Source organism: Opisthocomus hoazin, chromosome 8 (genome assembly GCF_030867145.1).
Source record: "Opisthocomus hoazin isolate bOpiHoa1 chromosome 8, bOpiHoa1.hap1, whole genome shotgun sequence".
Lineage (NCBI taxonomy): Eukaryota > Metazoa > Chordata > Aves > Opisthocomiformes > Opisthocomidae > Opisthocomus > Opisthocomus hoazin.
The window spans coordinates 33290578-33311935 of NC_134421.1; the positions used below are offsets into that span (position 1 = coordinate 33290578).

The following is a 21358-nucleotide window of genomic DNA, read 5'->3' on the forward strand; positions in this document are numbered from 1 at the left end:
CGCAGAGTTCTAGCAGGAAAACTGGAGTCAGCAGATAATGGATTAGGCAATAAATGGTTAATCACTGGCGCATGTGATTTTAAAAGTGGGCAAGGCGTAGAGCTGTATTCTGATCTGGCAGGATGACTATTAGGAGAGACTTCAGAGATCTTATGCTGTGGTTGTATACATACAAGCATGGTAGAGCAACTAAGAGCCTAAAGACCTCCCCTGTAAGCATAAATTAACAGAGAGATAATAATGTGCAGAGGTAGGAATGAAACTTGCGTTGTCATATCTCTGTATGTGCATAGCTACTTGGTAAATGTTACAGATGTTTACATTGAGATGGGCATCTGTAGCCCAGTTCAGAGGCCGCTGAATCTTACAGTCGTATAGTACTGATTTTTGATTAATAAAAGCAAAAACTTTGATTAATGCCTACTAATGTGTGTTCAGTCACCACAATTCACAGAGCATGGATTTATTGCAATCAGTATGCCTAAAGCTAAGGGTTGAGTTAGATAACATTTGATCGATGAGCTGAAACTACAAAAAAGTGTTGTTTGGAGAAAGTGACAGACAGAGTAGCAGTCATACAGAGCACACAGGAGTGTGCTTTATTTGTATTTTCACAGCTCAAAGGTGTTGTTGAATCCAACTTTATTTTCCTGTAGAAATGCGAAATGTTGACGATTTGATTATGCTGCAAGAGATGATTGCATTTCCGAATAACCCCTCTAAGTCTGTGACCTTTTCTCCTCCTGGGATGCAGCTTATTTATTGTGGTTTATTGCCTCTCCCTCCTCTCCCACCTAACATGAGACGTTGTCCACTGTCTTGGTAGTCATAATGTTTGCACTGCCTTTCCACTTATTTTTGCTGATTTTATCACTTTTTCCCCCTTCATTCTGTATACTTAATTTGAATAGATTCTTAAACACATAGCTGTGACTTTATTTCCAGGTTGTTATATGCATCAGTTAGACATATATCCCCTTTTTTTCTGTGAAATATTTATTCCTTATTAAGATACCACTTTCACATTTGACAGCCATAACAATTAAGTAGCATACAGGGGGCAGTTTCTACTTCTAAGAACAATCTAAATACTTGCTCCCTAGCACACTGTTCATGCAGCATTGATTGCCAGATTGAAGAGGCAGGATGACACCTAAAATCTTTGTTTTCTGGCCACCCAGTGCTTCCAGTGAAACCAGTCTTGCAGTCTGCACATACCCAGATCTCCCAGTGACTATACAGAAAGTCAGGGTGCATAAATAACCCAGGATCAGCTGCATGAGTATGGGACTTACAGTAACACAGATCTGATATAACTCTTTTAATTATTTTCTAACACAGACGAGGATCCAATGTCTCACTGACTTTGGATATGAGCAGTTTGGGAAGCGTTGAACCTTTCGTTGCTGTGCCAACCCCACGAGAAAAAGTAGCGATGGAATATCTACAGTCAGCCGGCCGCGTCCTGACACGGCAGCAGCTTCGAGATGCAGTTGCATGTTCTCATTTACTTCAAACAGAATTCATGGTGAGTTTAACAACAAGCTTTAAATGAAAATTTTTGACATAATTGGTACAACAGAATCTGGGGAAAAAATAACTGGGCAACACTTCAATGTCAAGGTACAAATCATTTCCAAAGGGCAGATTAGATAGTTTCAAGGTGGTGTTTGAATTTTATGCACTAAAGACAGATAAGTAAGTCAGTTCTATCCACGGATAATACAGATTCCGCTTGGTTTGAAGTCCCATTCATAGGTGGGATAAATGTCATATTAGAGCTACAGGACAATCAGGCAGGACTGTAACACTGTGACAGTTTCAAAGAGTTCAGAAAGGCTATGATGACAGAAAGCAGTAATAATTGGAGACTTTGTTTATTCCCATGTAAATGTCACGTATGTTTTCAATTTGAAGACTAAATTTTTAGTCACTATAAATGACTTTTTGAGTAGGCAGGGACACCTACAGTCAGTCAGTCCAAAATATCTTTAACAAGCACTCCATACAGTAAGCCTAATTTACTCAAGACCAAAAACCTTGAAGTCTCCTACAAGTGTGTTTAATATTTGAAAGTGTAAGAATCTAGGAAGTCAGTGGCCAAGTAGCAACAAGACAGAGCAGAAAAACTCAGACAGGGAAAACACATTATTAAATATTACTTTAAGAAGACGTGAAAAAGACTGGTATTGCAAAGCACCCAGATGAAAGAGGCTATAAGAAACAAGGAGACACTCTTTACCAGGGGAATAGAACAGAGCACAAACTGAAGCCAGCTGAATGTGAAAGCTGAATAAGGCAGGCCAAAAAAGGTTTTGAATTAAAAAAAAAAAATCGTGACTTCATTCTAAAGAGGTCAAAAGCATGAAGCTTACCAAAGAGTACAAGGATCAAAAGATGATCAAAAGGGAAGAAAAGGGATTTGGAGAAGTTGAAGCAATAGGAGGGAAGTGACTTGCATTATTTCCAACTGTGTTGACATAGAAGAGGTAAGGGAATTTCCTACCTCTGTGTCAGGAATAGAATCAGACTGGTAACTGGAGGATCTGTCTGATCCTGAAGTGTTAATGGAAGAGATTCTAGAACAAATCAAGAAAATGAATAAAAGCTACTCACGGGAATAAGCTAGTATTCACCCAGGAATCCTAAAGGAGTTCATGTATGCAATCATTGATGCATTAACTGTGCAGGTGTAGCCCAGAACTTGGGCCCCAGCAGCTGAGGAATCAGAGGGCCAGAGGTAACCGGAGCTTTTTCAGAAGGGCTCCAGAAGAGATCCAGAGAACTGCAGGCCTATGAATCTGATGTCAAAATCAGAGAAATTGGAAGGAATTCTAATAAAGAAAGAAGCCAATAGATATATGAACACGTGCAATACAATGGGGAAAAATCAACACAGTGTAGCATTGGAAGGATTGGTTTCTTCTCGGAGTAAAGGGAGATCACCAGTGGAGTCCCAAAGGTGTCTGTTCTGGAGCTGGTACTGACCAAGATGCTCTTAGGTCATCTGAAAAAGGAATAAATAGTAAGGTTGTGAAGTTTGATGATGACACTGAATTTACAAGGGTAGTAAAATTAAAAATGGACTTCAAAGAAATTACAGAAGGATTTTATGGTGGTGATGAGGCAGAGGAAATGCAGGGTTGATAAATAAAATGTTATGCATTTGGGAGAAAATAGTTTTCGGTACTTTGATGGGTTCTGAAATATAAAGCTAAGAATCTTGGGAAAAGAACTAGAGAATAATATAGAAAACATATTTATGACATTGAAAAAGTCTATACTGCATTCACAACTGCACGATGCTCTGATCTCTCCACTTCCAAGCACATACAGAGTTATGGTGAACATAATGACAGACTACAACAGCTTCTGTATCAGGACATACTAAATAGACAAGGACTCTTCTGGCTGGGAAAGGGACTATGAGAAGCTCTAACGGAAGCTTGTAAAAGCATAATAGCAAAAGGAAGGTGCATATGGAGTGATTATTCATGTTTTTTCATGCCAAAAGAATAGTTTCAGGTGTCCAGTGCAACACAAAGAAAAGCTTGTCCTACTCTTCAAGTTCCCTTGGATGCTGTGCTACCAACTGCTATCAGCGGGTGCCAGAGCAGAGGAACCTAACATTAACAACTGCCCAACCCAAACTTAGCCTATCTTTTTTAGCTTTTACAACTCCTTAGCAAACTAAACTAGACAAGTGAACCTTTTTGAGACTGGTTTAATGGCTTAAATTTAATAAATAGAGCTGCACAGAAACGTGTATCCTAATAAGGCATGTAAGAGCATGAAGACCTATGCAACTACTTGAGCATACTAACAAAGACATACAAAAATTCAGTTCTTACTAAACATACCAGAGCATATGATCCCTCAAGGTTTTGTTTTGTTTTCAGTTTGTTCATGTAAGTCAATAAAATAGATGAGGAGTGCCATCTTACTCTAAAAATGTTTTCATTATGAATAATTGCATCCTACAATAAAGTCCTTTTATTCACCTTTAAAAAGCCAGGGTTTATAGTAAAAGTCATTTGCTTAAGAAAAGTAAATCCCTCAGTTGTTTTACCAAAAACTGATCAGACAGTGTACATGTGAAAAATTATAAGCATTCCACATACTTTTATCACCTATTATGCCATCGGTTCTCTGCCATTCTGCTGCTTAGGCAAGAAAGCTAGAAGAAATACCTTCATCTCATTTAAAACCCCCATGTTAGGAGGCAGCTTGTACAGACCACTTGGTACCTCCATAGAATCCCATTCACCTGAATCCTCTCACACAGCATTCATGAACGGCTTCAGGGCAATAGAGACTCAGTTTTTATTTGTCCCTCAGGGGGGCACAAAATGACTTTGGCCATTCAGTGTTTCCATGGAGTTTTGTAGAAAAGATCATGACTTGTATATTCTACTTTTAACGCATTTTTTAAAATGTGTTTTAAGATGAAGCTGTTGAACAGTATCTGTTTAATATCTTGCTTGCTACTGATAATAATAGCTTTAGTAGGAACTTCAGGTATGCAAAGAACGCAGTGTATAACCCTCACTCATTGTGCTCACTCAGCTTGTTTTAACTAGCTAAAGAAATACAATAAGACAGTCTTCTTAAGACTAAAATTATTAATTCCCATGAAATCCTTCCAAGTGTGCAAAAAGTGAAGAAATGTTCAAAGTATTCAATAGAAAACTGAAACGTGAGCAGTTTGGGGTTATTTTTAGATCTTTAATTAATATTTAATTTTTATTGACAATTTAGGGGGCATTAAATTTATTTTTTAATTGTAAAAATTGGTAAGTTACTATCAAAATATTTTTCCATAATACTTATTAAGAAAAAAGAGCTATTTTCCTTCTTTATTTTAATGCTGACAAAAAGTTTAGCTACTTTTACTTGGGAGAATATACCTGATTTACAAGGAGGAAGAAATATAAATTTCCCAGCATATACTTCTTTAGTAGCCTGAGCCGCTGTTACTCAAAAGCCAGAATGTCTGAAGCTGGTGACAGAACAGAAAAATTAATTATTCCTGAAATACTGGAATGTCATAAAATACAGTCCCACATGGGACAGTGCCAGATTTTCAAATCTGTAAAATTTGGTTGTGGTAAAAATGGAGGGACGCGTACAATGAACATTTGCCTGAATTTTCATAAAATCTGCCACATTTTCTTGAATGCCTTCAGACACCCAAATCATATCACATGGAGTGTATGAACAGCTGTAACATCTAAAGGCTAATGTGAGACAGAATAGCTGCCATCAGAAGAGTGTTGTCCAAGAGAGGCGCAGCAGCCCATGAACAAATATGCATATATGCATAAGCACGTACAATCGCGTGCATGCAACTGAGCACATGAATGTGTGCAACTCATAAGTTATTGTTAATTATTTACATATAATATGTATGTATGTTTGACAAAACAAATTTTTATATATTGTTTGTATAGCTACAGAATTTGTATGATAATTTGCACACATTCATGCCTTCTGCCATCTGCTGGGCTTATTTTACCTGACATTAGCAGGAACGTTATAGCCATACCATCCTGATTTTTTCCTGGAATCATCTCTTGCCAGCTTCAGAGTAAGTGATTTGTCTGTGGCTATGATCCACAGCGTGTTGTCAGATTTCTGTCTGTGCCCTTGGCCCCACAAGTACTTACTGCTGGAAGGAGCTCACTGACTAGAAAGTGTTTACAGGATGTAAGTGATTAATATTATTAATTGACCTTGTTGGCCCAGAGAAATGCATTTCTGTTTTCAACTCGGCGGCATTTCTCTATCTGTCAGTAACTCACCAACTGATGTACTATTTTCAAATTTCAGCAGGCAAGGGGAGGGAGACAGCCAGGTGGCTGGAAGAGCCCCGCTGACCATCGTCTTTTGTTGGGCAGGCAGAGGACTCTTCCTCACACATCTTTTTCCAGTCTCTGTAGATGACAGATGAAGATCACATTAAACATAGGCTTAATGTATTGCTCGCTCTCAGTTTGGTCAGCAGTGAAACTTTCCAGAAGCCACGCACTGGTAGTGGTTGTACTAAGCCAGGACTGAACCAGGGAAGCTCTAGGTCAGCCACTAGCTCATTCCAGAGGCAGTTAGGACACCTCAGAGCCCAAGGGTCAAGGGGAAGAGTCTTGCAGAGGTCACCAACGGGAAGGGGTGGAAGTCAGATGTGGGTATGAGAGGGGTGTGGGAGCTCTTTTTGTAGCTGCAGGGAAGTGGAAGGGGCATCAGAAGCAGGACAGAGGTGAGATGGTTTGGCCTGAAGGGATGGGATGAAGCTTGTGCAGGAGTGGAGCCTCACAACTGAGAACATCCTGCCCTTAGCACAGGCATCGGATGGATGGCAGTATAGGGAGATGAAAAAGGATTGGGTGAAGTACCTGCAAGTAAGGTGTATCTTAGCAGCAATACTTTGCCTAGCCTGAAATTAAAGGCAGCAAGTTATTCTCTTGAGGAGTCAGCTAAAGAGCAAGGAGGATATGGAAGAAGAAACTGAGTGAGGGAGAGAGGAAGAATAAAGAAGGCCCACTAAACACACGGGCGTTAGGCAGAGAAGGTAGAGAAATAAAAACCAACAGAGAAGTTGCAGCCTCATGTAGCAAGATGTTCAGAAGCCAAGTTGGGAAGCAGAAAAGAATCAAATCAATTCGTATTGACCCATCTCAATTTCACTTAGTTTTGTCTTCTCTTCAAGAAGAAAAGTAAGAGGATAGCATCCCCCTGCTTGGTGAACCCATGTAAAGCTCTGCTGCTGGATGCATCCTTGGCAAGATGTTAAGGGTCTTGTACCTCTTGCTTTCACAAAAGTCTGCAGCAGCCAGTCATGCTGAGCAGGACCAGAGCCTGAGTCCGAAGGGCAGTGGCCATGCATCTCATCTGTGCCAAAGCCCTGGGCAGGCCTTATCCTGTGGAGTTAGAAACCGGCTGATTTTGGAGGAAAATCCTCAAGTACATTTTCCAATGGTGCAAGTCAAAGCAGGTTTGCACTGAATAGGGCAGGAACATACCTTCTGTGCCTCCTCCTGTTCCTATATGTCTGTAAGAGGCAAATATTTAATATGCTGCTGTCTCTTTGGATAAATGTCCCAGTCTAGCCACGAAGTTTTCAAGTCTCTAGTAATGACTGTGCTTTTAAGTAGAAGTCTTAATTTACTGCAGATCAAATTCCAGCTTACCCTAAGATAATTTAAATAGTGGTGGCCAAAAAAAATCAGTGAAAAATGAAGAACTGAGTCAACAGAAGCATTTTTCAAACGTGATTTTGCCAGATTGTTTTGGTTGGTAAAACATCCCTCAAGATCAGGAACAAAACCCTTACATGTTTCAAATGGTGGTTTTTATTCAATTGTAACAACACTAACAATGCCTCAGGACCTCAAAATCAAAATTATTCTTCTTCCCCCTTAGACCAACATTTTGTCCAATGAAAAATTCGAAGAATTTTACTTTTCATGCAGACAAATGATTTGAAAAACAGTAATTTTAAGTTGATCAGAAGTTCATCATTTGTATATTTTTGGAACTTCAAACAAACTGTCACACTAGTTACTTGCACATCTGTGTATTTAAAAAAAACTACATGGGTCAGTCACTTAAACATCAAAATGAGAATCAAGAGAAACAGTTTCAGATTTTTATTACACTTTTGAGTCACTGAATGCAAAAGAATAAGGCACTTCATTCTAGTAGTTAAGAGCTTTGCACAAAATTTAAAAAAAAAATTGCCATATATTAATATTTAATTATTTTGAAAGTTCTTCCCCCAGTTATGTAAAATATTGCAATTCTCTGCTACAGTACCACACTTTTCAACTCCACTTTTCTAGAACTATTGTGTATTTTAACTTCTATCCTAATACTGTAAAAACTTTGCTTTTAATAATTCATCAGAAATGTTCCTTGGAAGTCACCCCTTCAATATGCAACTCCTTGTGTTTATTAAAGGAACGGTGTTGACAGGCTTGAGGTGGGAACCACTTTTTTTCTTAATAACTTTGATGTCAAAAGACAGTTGTGTAACAACAGATGGCCTTCTGGTGATAATTTCCTGCATGGCTCCTCTGGAAACACCAATCTGATTTAATTTATTTTTTATAGGAAATACCAATGAATTTTGTGGATCCCAAAGAAATTGACATCCCGAGTCATGGAACTAAAAACCGCTATAAAACAATTTTGCCAAGTAAGTGAGTTAGCCCATGGTTTCCTACTATGACATTCAGTTCTGCTTTGAGAACATATTGCTGCTGAAATCTAGCTGTCTTTATCTTTGATCTTTGTGTACCTATTCACAAACGTATTTACAGTCTACATAGAAAGACAACAAAAGCCCAGTGCTGTAGGACTGGCAAATGCAGAACTCTCACTGGATGCCTTAGTAGGTACAGGCTGTGGTGGCATCCCAACCACATACTGAAATGCACCCTGAGTGCAACCTGGTTTTCTCTGGAGGACAGGTCAGGCAGGTGGGTAGAGAGAGGTCTGCTGGGCCTCACAGCAGCTCCCCTGATCTGGAGGATGAGAGGGCCAAGACTGTTGCCCTCAGCACAGCCCACACCATCTTGCAGTCACTGAATTCCCTCCGGTTGGGTCAAGCTGCTTGGGATCCTGTCCAAGGTTAAGTGGTCCAGACCAAAAAAAGTAAGTGCATCCCATCCTTTCTTGTAGTGGACTTCCATCTTTGTAAGTCCTCTGGTGGTATTCTTCTTCTCCATGTGCCACACAGCTTTGTGGAAACCTGTTTACGTTAGTAAGAAAACTACTCTCACACAGTGCAGCCTCATCGTTGCTGTAAACATGTTATTGCTTTGCTATATTGCTTCTGTATTTTCATTGGGCCAAATTATTTTTTTCTGATGAAGTAACAATTGCTTTATTATAATTAGAGGTGACTGAAAACTTTTCAGTGGAATGGTTTTCCTTCAAAGTACATGTTTCTCTGAAATGCAACCATTTTCATAACATTTGCAGAGGGATAATGAGATATTCCATTTCTCCTTTATTAATCTTTTTGGTTTGTGTTAAGTTTTAAAATAGGTTGCTGAAGTTTTAACATTGCACTAAATATACACATAAATAGTTGTGTTTCTATAATATTTTGACATCATCAAAGTGAAAAAGTTCAGTGATTCAAAATGTTGGGGGACCCTCCCACAGAAAAATGTAAACACATCCCTTTGCTTAGGCTTGGAATTAAGAATACTTTTTAAATGACAGCATCTCCTATCAACTAGAAATTTGTTTTCTAATCATCTCTAAAATGTCCTTGTAGGCCTGTTTTATATATTAGTCACGCGAATTCACACACTTTAAATGACAAGGTTTCTTTCGGTGAGCCTGAACGCATTGTAAATTGTTCATATCATACAAAGACCTTGCAGTCAAATTAATGAAAACTGATGGCCTTCAGCCGCTAGATTGGTCTCGGAAATGCGATCCATAGCTGGGAAAGAAACTCGTTGTGTGGAGTCCTCGCTTCCCTTCAGCCCCCAGTAAAATTCCCATTGACTTCAAGGTTAATTCATCTATTGCAACTAATAGCGTGTGCAGCTGAGTGCGATGGAGGAATGTTGAAGGCAATTAAAGAAAGTCAGCAACTGAATGCAAGTTATATACCAAGTAAAAAAATTCAGCATACCTTAGAATCTGGCCCAGTGTCAACAGGATGTACACCGAGGATGAAATCCTGACCCCTTTGACGACATCAGGACTTTTGCCATCAGCTGCAGTGGAGCCAGGATATCACCAAAACCCCCCCGCCTGATGAGCGGATTTTTGGAAGGCTTTCTCCCTTCCCATAGCATCTCGCGACCGAGCTGCCACAGCCACCACAGCGTTCACCTTCAGCAGTGCCTTGCAAATGCAGTGAGTCCTGCTTCACTGCAGCATGTGTTTTGAATCGGGACACAACAACTGGGCTGTGGTTGACGCAGATGAGCTTTGAGAATGAGCGTGCCTTTGTGTTTTCACCTCCAGTTAGCCAGGACGTGCCGCTAACTCCGAGGCACATTTTCTGTCCAAGCACGCAGCCGGTGCGCACCACAGCTACTTACTGACAGGTGCTTTGTAACCGCCTCTGACAGAAATCAAAAGGTCTGCTGTGTGTTAGCACCAGGCTGTTTCAAAGAAGATACTTTGAGGATTGAGGCACATGCTCATAATAAACACTTGCACACCCCACACTCAGTCCGAGAGTGTTTGGAAATTACTGGAGTGATTAAATAGAACAGCATTCCTGGTTTCCTGCTCCGATGATACCAACCCGCTGCTTCGTATGCCCGTGTCAGTTTTTCCATTCCCAGCGCTGGGTGCGTCTCCTGAACTGGGGCACCTGTGGTGACAAGTGATGTTGGAGGTGGTGGATTATCTCCTAAAAATGCCCAGTCCTGCCAGCTCCGCCCTCTGCGCTGTGGAGGGTGTTCTTGTTTTCTAAGAGATAATTCTTTGGGTGCATGAGGGCAGGTTCATGTTAATAGATACTACCCAGCCAGCCACACTCATGTGAAATAAAATGAATGCTATAAAGTGCAGGAAAATGTTACATTTCTATGAAAAATGTTTCAGTTTCAGTATAACGTAGAAAATGCTCTTAGGCAAACACTGGGATGCCTCTTTAGGTTTTTTTTTTTTACTTTATAATAATATGCTAATACAACTAATGAGGGGACAGTGTGGGATCAGAGGCAAGTGGTGAAACAGTTCCTTAAAATCACTGTTTCTTCATCCCTCCTCCTGACTGCAATCCCACCCACTGGTCCTGTTAAACCTGGCTCCATATCTTCAGCTGCATTCCCTCTGCCATCGGCCGACAGCATTTCTTGCTCTCTCTGAGCAGGTTCCCAGTCTTTCACACGGATTTCCCAGTCTCTCACCAGAGTCACATCCTTGCAGCATAACCAGTCCCGCTGCTCCCTCATCATCCTCTTACATTTTCACCTTTGCTTGCTGTCTCCTGCAGCTGCAGCTACATGTCCCCGCAGCAGGACCTCATCTCCGAAGCCCTGTGTCTTTTCCCCTTGCTATCTCATGCTTCCACCACAAACCATAAGCAGAATTCCCGAGCACGCGTGGGCCCTTGCTTACAAAGGAGCAAGTGGCTTAATGCTACTCTGTGGATGTCCCTCCAGTCCCTGCAGAACAGCGGATTCACAGTAACTTGAAGGTTGATAGCGCTTGGTGGGTCAGACCTGCAAATCCACAAGCTGCTGCTTGAAGTGCTTGTGCGAAAACTGGCTCTGGCACTCCAGTTAAACGCAAGTGGAAACAACTCTAAATCTTATGAACAAACCACTTTATTATGCAAGTTTACAGAAAGATGCTGGAAAACGATTCTCTTGATATTCAGAATTTTCAAGCACCCTTGCACTACAGTCCTGACTACGAACGATCACTTTTGCTCTAGTCCTGCTCTCTAATGAAGGCCATAGGATCACCAGATCATACTTACAAAGCAGAAGGAGAAAATCTGTTTAATCTTGGTGGTACTCAACACGGCTTCATCAAAGCGTTATTGTATATCCGTGTGAGTTGACAAAATATGTCCTAGATGTGGTCACTAGTATCATGATATGTATAATATTTCTAAAAATAGCCACTGCCATAATAATTGATCTATGTTAGATTGCATAGCTAAAAATGTAAATGGATATTAGGCAGATCGAATTTCTAGTAGATAAGAAAGATTCCCTTTGTGTGAATGAAACTTTATTTTGTAATGCTGAAGCATGTTTTAAAATGCTGAAGCACTCACCATGATAAATCTCTTAAGTTATCCATGGACAAATCCTGGATTATATTGGAAGTGCCAGGAAATGATTCAGATGAGATTACAAAATGGTGTATAGTTTACAGGTGTTATATACATGAGGTTTTTGAGGCAGTTGTATTATTTGCTAGTCTAATAGCCTATTCCCCACCTGGCAGAGATTGAGATGCAGTCTGGTATGATTCTTCCGCATCCTGTGTTACAATGTTTACCAAATAATACCAGTATCCGTAATTCATTTACAGACCGCAAGAAAAAACAGGCAAAATAGAGGTGGATGAATTTCAAAATGTTTCACCGTCTGAAAGATTTATGATCCTTTGGGCTGCAAGTGTGAGAACAGTCTGCCTCACAAGATTTTTTACTTCCTTTCCTGCTCACAAAACAGAAATACCTTAAGGACAGCCCTTCTCACAGTATTTCAGACCTACTGTTGGTAAGACAACTAAGACTGGACTAGGAGTTCAGGAGACAAATGCAGTTCATGGGGGCAAGCTACAGCTCCTTTAACACCCTCATATTCCACCAGCCTGGTAAATTCAGGCCATTATTAACTTGTTAAAGATGGAGTTAGAGGAAGCTTCTGTTATTCTAATGGAAGAAGTGTTCCAGTCTTCCTAGATAAATGGAAGAAAACAGCAGTAATTTTGCCTCAGTTAAAATTTTATGAGACATTTTTTATTAGTAATTGTAAGTGCTTAACAGCTCTGCTGCATTTCAAGATGCTTTACAAACATTGATGAATTCAGCCTTGCAGCCACCATCTGTCTCTTTCTGCTGTAGCCTCAGACATTCAGACTTTGCCATGCTTGAGGAAAAGATTATTACCTCCAAGGTATTTGTCATTCAGGAGGACGCTAATTACTTCCATTTGTGTCTGATGATTGCCTAGTAGCTCAGGATCTTTAGCAGCACTCGGGTTTTCCTCATTCCAGAGCTGTGTTTACAGCACTTACCTATTTCATAACTGATCAGGACTGACAATTTAGAAAAGATTCCCATTCGGAAGCAGTATTTGTTTCGTTGATTGGAGTTGGAACGAGGTCTCAGCAATTGCGAGACTGATTTAGCTGCTTCTTAGTAACAGAGGGATTAATCGCAAGATGTGGCAACTGAACTGGATGTTGAGTCTGCTTGGAAGAGGTTTTTTAAGGTAGGGGTCAAGCTACACTAGAATCAGAGGCATTGTATGAGCTAGAGGAAGCGAGTGTTTTTTCAAGGCCACGTAGCCTAAGGCATTTGTGGAAATGGCTAATAATCATTCTGTGCTGAAAAGGAATGAGAGGTTTCCTGTCCTCATATTGTTAAGGGGCAAAAAAAAGCTCTAAGTGAAAAAGTTGGGAAAGCTAGTACAAAGAGTTTTTAACACAATCTAACCAGGGTTCATGTTGTGCTATTAATGCAGAGGCCAAGACTTCCATGCACGGACTTTGAACTAGAAATCATGCATTCATTTGCACGTTTTAAGAAGAATAATACTTTCAAGACAACAGCCTGGGTCTGCAAAGGCTCCACTCCTGTCCTGTGACCCCCAGTGGGAAAAGGACATAAAGTATATTTGGGATCATCCCTCCTCTTCCTTTGATTTGCAAAGGTTTTATCTTGTTCTTAGGAACAGGATGAAAGTCACAAAAGAAATCCAAAAGCAACTCTGAAAATACCAGGATTTGCTACAGCATATGTACGTTGATTACTGTACATTGAGCAGGGCCACATAATCAATAGTGTTTCCATATCACTCTCCAGTTCAGCATCTGCGTATGTATCTTTGAACACATTGCCTAGATTGCGCTCAGCAGCTATCCAGAAACTATCTCCAAACCAATAGGTGTCTGTATACTTCCAAAATGCTGCTGATTCTAATTAATTATTTAAGCAAATTGCCAGATTATTTTTTTCAGTACAGAAATATTTCCATATCATTTTGTTAACAGTAGAATATTTTTTCAGAAAAGATGTGAAAAAAGTCAAAGTGTGCCCTAGACAGCCACAACATAGGCACCTAACTCCCCTTCTCCTTATCTCTTTCTGTTATGCTGTGTAATTGAGAATTTACTGGGTTTTATTCCAAAAGGGTAATACATGGCGGATCACATCATCACAACTGAGCAAGCAAAAGCTTTCTTTGCAGGAGGGATTTAGTAACCCCCAGTTCTATACTTAATGGAACTGGCCCTCACTCCATTCTAGATCATCCAGGACAGTGAAGGAAAGAAGAGCATGAAGAAAAATGTTCCAGTATTTTGGCATTGTGTCTCCAGTCTAGTACACATGAATGGTGACAGATTGTGTCAGATGAGAACACAGGACTGAAGGGAAGGATATGGATTACCTAGTCCAGACCCTCACAGTGAATTTAAATTGGTATAAAAACACATAGCTGATTTAATCCCAAGCAGAGGGAGCTTTTCACAGAATCATACAATGGTTTGGGTTGGAAGGGACCTTATAGATCATTTAATCCCAACCTCCATGCCATGGGCAGGGACACCTTCCGCTAGATCAGGTTGCTCAAAGCCCCATCCTTTTCTTAATTTCAACCCAGCTGTAGTCATTGGAACAGTACAGATTCAGGCAAAGACATCAAAGTTGAATCCAAAGGACTTGGTGTAATTATCTAGCATCATACAATGATATGACACAGGCAGGTCAGCTTGATGCTCAACACAGACAGACTAGACCTGGTTGCACACTGCCTGAGCCTGATAATGCTGCTTCAATGTCCACAGCTTGCTGAGATACCTCTATGCAGCCCAGCATCGTGCAGTATAGATGTACCTTAGTTACACGTGCTGATCCTTTGCAGAGGGAAAAATTTGATGCATAAATCTTTAGTGCTTGACAACCCCGAGTAACAATAGATTATTTTCTTCAACAAGACTTTGACTCTCTATAGAAATCTTCTAATTATGGATTTTCTTTTCAATTTCCATCTTCCTTGTGCTCTTAGATCCTCTAAGCAGAGTGTATTTGAAACCAAAAAATCCATCTGACTCTTTGAGTACCTACATAAATGCTAACTACATTAGGGTAAGTAAATGTACACTCTTCATGTGCTTTTGAGACAATATTTGATTTTCCACGTGAATAGCTGATTTTGCCAAGGTGCCGCTCATTTTGTTCCTACCCATTGTCATTGATAAATCCTAATCTTTTTGTCTGTGTGATAGAAATAGTTTCATAAGCTGTTTGTAACAAAGACCACATAGCCATGAATGTACTAAAATGGTTGCAGTAACAAAACTATTTATCAAATTGTTTATAAAAAACATTAAGAAACACATGCATTACTATTTGTTGGCTTCAGTATTCACCGTTTAATATTGTCCTACTGCCTTACAGTAAGGAAAAGATGTTACCTGTTAACAGTGACAGAGATATCAGTATTTTGGTAAAGAGAAGATCAGAGTCAACAGCAATATAAGCTGTATGGTTGCTTGTTGAAGTCATATAATTCACAAACAAGTTCAGTAGTGATGGGTTTTTTTCATGCATAACTATATGAATTCATAGTCCTAAAATCACCAGTTAAGTAATTAAATAAATGCTGTAACAAGTTTGTGAAAAGGAGCATAAACAGCTGTGTTAAACATACACACATGCAGCAGCACACACACACTCGTTTACATTTTACTCCCTATATTGAACAGCTACATGATACAAAGACTTTACCAGAATGAGCCCTGTTGGAAAGCGTTATTTCTAAGTGTCAGCAATACTATAATTCTCGATCACACACACACACAGAGCCTTCCTGAACTCAAGGCACAGTGTATGCTGAATAGACTACTAAGAAACTACTTCAGTCATGTTTTAGGAGTGTAGTCCTCCACCTGCAAAATTAAATGTTTTGATTAATGTACCAGATCCTCAGCTGGCATAAATGTAATAGTGCAACTGAAATTTGGCCCCAGAGCTCTACAGTGATGTTGCTTATTTAAATAAGAGTACATGAACATATATGTACACATCCCACATGCCCCTTACCCTGCCTCACTTTAAAACCTGTACTTCCAGTGTTTTATATGACAGACATCATTATATAACTAAACAGGGCAGTTCTCTTTGGAGAGCAACTCTTCCACCAGTCAGGCCATATTTTGAGTCCTCTAAGGTCTCCCTTTTCCCCATGCCACCACACTTCAGTCCAACGTATGGTGATTTCTGCTGCTGCTAACACTGGTTGAACTGTCAGCAACTGCAGAAAAAATACAACTCAGCAATGAAATGAAATTTCACATCCATGTATGCAATATCGTGAGGCTTGGACAAAGTATATTCAGGCAGATTGGCGAGTAGAAGGAGGACTGTTCATACCAGCTGAGGATATATCCCATTGGTTCATGCAATGAGTAACAGCTGTCAGGGAGAAAGGGACCCAAAAGGAAGACCCATGGCTAGAGGCTCCCGCACAGCCTCCAGCTGTTCTCCATTCACTCATCTACTTCAGGCATTGCCAGGCTCTCCTGATCTCTATTATTCTTGGGCACCCTGTCACTGCACAAACTCACAAGTTCTCCTCACCCTAAAAATCAGAAGGTAATCTCTTGTTTTCCCCATTTCTTCTTGCCTTTCCTTTCCCTCTGCTTCCCCACTGCTTGCCTGACCTTTCTTTGACCTCCTATACACTTGTGTGTCTTGGGACTCCTTCTACAGATACACTGTCCTGCCTATAAGGTCTCATAAAGGCACTTCTTCCTTAGCAAAAATGCATAGCAGAGTCTTTGATTCCTCAAGCACTGAAGTATTTTAAATCTTTTTTCCTGTTATGAATCTTAGTAGAAACCAGTTTTATAGTTCTCATTTTTTTTCTGTGGCTTGTTGACTGTAAACTATCTTGTAAACACTGCAGCAATATAAATCATGGATTAAAGTACCATCAGATGATGGAAAGCCCCAACAACTTGGAGAACAAGTGCAAGGTAGAAGAAGCCAAGTAAGCAGGGAAATTTGAGAGGAATTGATGTATTCTCAGGACCATTTCAGTCCATCTAATCAGTAGTTTCCAGAGGAAAAACTGTTCTACTGAAAAATTTCTGATCTGCTCTACCATGAGTCATAACTGCTTTCAGTTCAAATATTCAAATAACTTCTTTTTCTTTTAATTCCAGATTCATTTTTCTGCTCTTTTAGAACATTCACCTGCAATTTTTGTCGACGACATGAATTTCAAGTAAATGCTTTTTTGTCTGTTTCTAAACCAGGGATATGGAGGTAAAGAGAAAGCTTTCATTGCAACTCAGGGACCCATGATTAATACCGTGAATGATTTCTGGCAGATGGTTTGGCAAGAAGACAGCCCTGTCATTGTCATGATCACAAAGCTGAAAGAAAAAAATGAGGTACAACAACTAGCGAAACTCAGAAATTATTCCTATGGCTGCATACTGTAGAAAGAACCTTAGCAGATATGGAAAGAAGCTAGCAGATAACCGGCTCTTAAATATTCTGGTAATGGGCAATGTAAAAAGTAATGTTGGGGTAGCCAAATGCACCAAAAGCAATTGCATAGCATTCATAAAAGATGTATTAAAAAAAACCAAAAAGGAATTCCATTTTCTAGATCTTCACTCTTGGGTTCATAATTGTTCAAGAAACACCTCAATTATCTGTTGGTCACCTCTGTGCTTCTTGCTGCTTTCAGGTACATAAAGAATAGCTGGTTAGCGTTATGATTAGAGTTTTCCTGACATGGCTGAAGTTTGCACTTTGCTATAATGGCAGGTTTTGCATCCATTCCAGATATTACAAGCCTTCTGGACCTTCCCAGAAATACAGTTTGAGCTCCCAAATGGCAGTACTATGAGGGCACTTAGCCAGAATGGAAACACATGGCTCTTTACCTTAGTACCAAGTAGAGATGACAATTGTATTTTAATTGCTAATGGCCATCTAATTGCCTGTTATACATTCTGTGACTTTTGGACTGATTCCCAATTACATCTTTAATAGCTTTATTTAGTGTTCATGTAAATTGTTGCCAGGCTTTTCTTGATAGTGCCAGAGTCCATATTTGTGACTGCCAGATATTAGGAACGAAAATCACTATTCCATGCAGACACAAAGCTCTGGTTTGGAAGTTTGAGTGTTAAAGAAGTGGTTTACAGGGCTAGTGGACAAGAGAGAGACAGACATGAAGGAGTTTGACTTCTTTCTTGTGTCCAAACGTCTAGACTCGGTAGCAATTCCCAGCTCCAGGTAGGTATTTCAACCAACCCTCAACACTATGCCAGGTAAGCAGCAGGGCTATATTACCCCTGCTCCACTCACCCCCCTGCCCTACAAACTCAGATGCATGTGATGATAGAGAAACAGAGTTTATTCAGACAAAATTGCCAGTCTGAGTGATCAAGGGATCTGAATGCGTTCCAACGGCTCAAACTCACTGGTCCATTTAAATGTGGACTCAGTAGGCACACTCTTCTTTCTTCTGCACTTGGCCATAGCTTGGCTGTTTGTCACTCTGAGTTTGGGCTTCTAATGTGAACTCGCTTTAAAATCCAGTGGATTTCAAGAAAGCTGTGTATAAAAAGTAGGTTGGTCCTGTAAAATACGCCAGGATGTATTTCCAGATCAGGTGCCGTTTTGCAGTAGACTGTTCAGACAAGTGCCCAGAAGCCTACATTAAAAAGATTACTTCTGAAAACACAGAAAACTTACCCCAGTCTAATTGGCCAGAAGAATAAGTATTTCACAGAGGAAATGCTGACTGTTTAAACACTCACATCTGACACTGTGTGAGAAGAATGACTTCAAAGAAGTGCCCAGTGGTTTCCAACATATCAGGAAGCCCTGTGTTTACCTGAGTTACGCAGGCTCTAGGCGCTAGTGTTTATCCGCATTGTTGTGGCCTGGCAGTGGGAATTTCCTCCTAGTAGAAAGGGTGGGGAATCTCAAATCATTCCCAGGCTATAAAGAGAGGCTCTGTTTGCACAAGCTGTCCTGCTCTGTCTAGAAACCTTAGGAACTCTCCCACTGTTGGTGGGTTCCTCCTGAAACCTTGCTTGCTATTGGAAAGAAAACAGCTCAGCTAATGGCTATGCTCAGCATATTAACTTCACTGTTGAAGTTTTTTCTTTCTACAGAGAAAGCAAGAGCAGATGCTATTTAGCATAGTAGCACTTGATATTTTCTTTTCTCTGTGGTCTGCTTTATTTCTATCGTTTTCATGGAGGTCCAGCCGCAATATACTTGCATACAAACACTTTTGTATGTGAAAGCGTACTCATCCACATCCACCCCTGCACAAATAAACCCGACTCTCAGGTATAAGCTCCATTCCTCAGCTGGCATAACATCAGTCAGCCTCCATTTGGGTTATAATATATTATAATGTATAATATAATTATCTAGGACAATCTTGTTAACTCACTATTTCAAGCTCATAATATTTTTCATGTAACATTTTTTCCCTCAGTTGGTCTATAGACACTTCTGTCTACACAGAGCAAAGTAGATTTTGGAATTCGGAAATCCAACTTCTTGCAGAATTCACATAAGCCTCTTTGAAGATCACTTATTAGTTGAGTATTGGCACCATAGATATGTCTTAGATTTTGGAAAAACTTGAGAAGATTTGATCCTAACTTGGAGGATTTTAGTACATAAAGACAAATCCTGCAAGCTGTCTTAAAGTACACCTCTCATGCTGGAGTTGTTAGTAGTGACAGTAAATAGAGTACAGGAGTGAAAAGGGATTCTGGAATTCAAGATTTGTTGTGCTTATTCCTTACTGTTGTGTCTTGGCCTGGTTATTGAGACATTTGATATGTAACATTTTTGGCACAGCTATATGGAAAAATAAAGAAGTGGAGCTGAAGTAAAGCAACTTCACAAATATTTGAGAATTGTTAAACCTGTTTTGTTCAGGGTCCAAATCCAGGGAAAGCAAAGCAAGTAAATAACCCGTCAGCTGAGAGCACCTTCCTACATTCAGCAGAATTGTCTGGGTGACCAGGCTGCAACAGGAGCAAACTTGCTGGCAAATTAAAAAAGCCTGAGCACAGACAGACAGCGGCAAATAGCAGGGGCCAGTCCCTGCCCAAGACAGGGCTGGACCCTCCTCAGTTATGGACATCCACCTCAGGAGAGGTCCCATGGAGCTTGGCACGTGGTAGGCATGGGGGAATGGGGGGAGCCTCAGCCTGCAGCCCTGTCACAGGGGGAAGGACAAAGGCTGAAATCAATTAAAGGTCATGTGAGATACTGTTTCTTGTATAAACTTCCTGTTCAGGTCAGGGAATGTTGGTTTTGGTTTTAGAAAAAAAAAAAAAAGGTCAGGTACCAGATCAGAAATAAATAATCATTTATTAGCAAAAAGCTAACCAATGGAGATGAATCTGAGAGAAGAAGTTGAAAGATATCAGGAAGATGAGATTTTCCACGTGGAAGTAAGACGATTCCCAGTCCTTTGGCTGCCATGCAAGTTGGTTAGGATTTCTTCTTTTTTTTCTTAAATCCTGCTTATAGCTGTTATGTGTTTACTGACTACATAGAGGATTATACGCTGAATCCCAAGCTCACAAAATATGTGGCCTATTTAGAATGTCCTGTAAGAGATGAATATGCTAAAAGGGAAACCGTGCGGCCTGAAAGAACAGCAAGGAACAGAATCAGGACCAGCATAAAGAGTGGAGGTGGAGGACAACATAATGATAAGAACAAGTGAATTCTTCCTTTTTTTCTTACATATATTGTAGGCGATCAGCTTTTACTGGTTACAGACATGAGGCTAGAGGGCACCCTTCTTAATCACTGTGTTTCACTTTTAAACAGGTTTAAAATACACTCATCTGAGACCAGTGGAATTTTTTCTAAAGTTCAAGCAATAGCTTGAGACAATTTACTCTCTTTTTGCCAATGCTCCTGGGATTTTCTATGTTATTTTTTGCATGTCTGATATGTTTATCCCTCCCATCTTCATCTTTATCCCTTTATTACAATAAACTTTCTAAAACATGTGAATTCTCCCAAAAATCTGTCTTCTTAGAAGTGCCTGAACCAGCTGATCCCAGCTCTATTTTCAAGGCTATTTTTTAAAGCAGTAACAAATGGTATTTTAAAAAGATGCACGGAGACTGTGTTAAAAATAATCCATTGTATCTCACTAAATGTAGACGGACTGTTAAATGAAAGTTATTTTAACGAACAGCCTCATTTCATTGTCCACCCAGCACAAGTTGCCAATTCCAGTTCTGGGAAAGAGTCAAGAAAAACACTCTTCTGGAGTGCCTGAAGGCTTTGTAGTGAGCGTTGCATGCTCGCATTTATCAAAAAGTTTCAGGGGTTGACTCAACTATTGTTGATTGTCAGGGTACAATTGTGTATTTAGACTTTTCGTTTTCCCCTATTAGCACTGAAAACTACACTCCCAGGGAGGGGCATGTATTGCAGATCTGGCAGATGATAGTGGCTATATGTGTCACATGAGGGGACTGTGGAAGTTGTGAACACTTTCTGCATGCAAATTTCTGAGTATTTTATTGCCATTCTTGATGTCTTCGGGGAGACAGCAAGTTTAGGATGTTCGAGTAATTCTGCAAAAGACAGGATTTGAAAGAAACCAGTCAGATTGGCCAGCATTAT

The 21358-nt window shown here is 40.1% G+C and overlaps 1 protein-coding gene across 2 annotated transcripts in view; it reads left to right on the forward strand.

The window, feature by feature from the left end:
• PTPRR (protein tyrosine phosphatase receptor type R) overlaps positions 1–21358 on the forward strand; it is a 161475-nt gene that overhangs the window by 125230 nt on the left and 14887 nt on the right. Inside the window, exons 7-10 of one of the 2 annotated variants that reach the window (XM_075428214.1) lie at positions 1342–1528; positions 8107–8191; positions 14724–14803; positions 16978–17115. In XM_075428214.1, the coding sequence (XP_075284329.1) occupies positions 1342–1528; positions 8107–8191; positions 14724–14803; positions 16978–17115 (490 nt within the window). The remainder of the gene's footprint in view (positions 1–1341; positions 1529–8106; positions 8192–14723; positions 14804–16977; positions 17116–21358) is intronic. The other variant, XM_075428215.1, reaches the window with a different exon arrangement.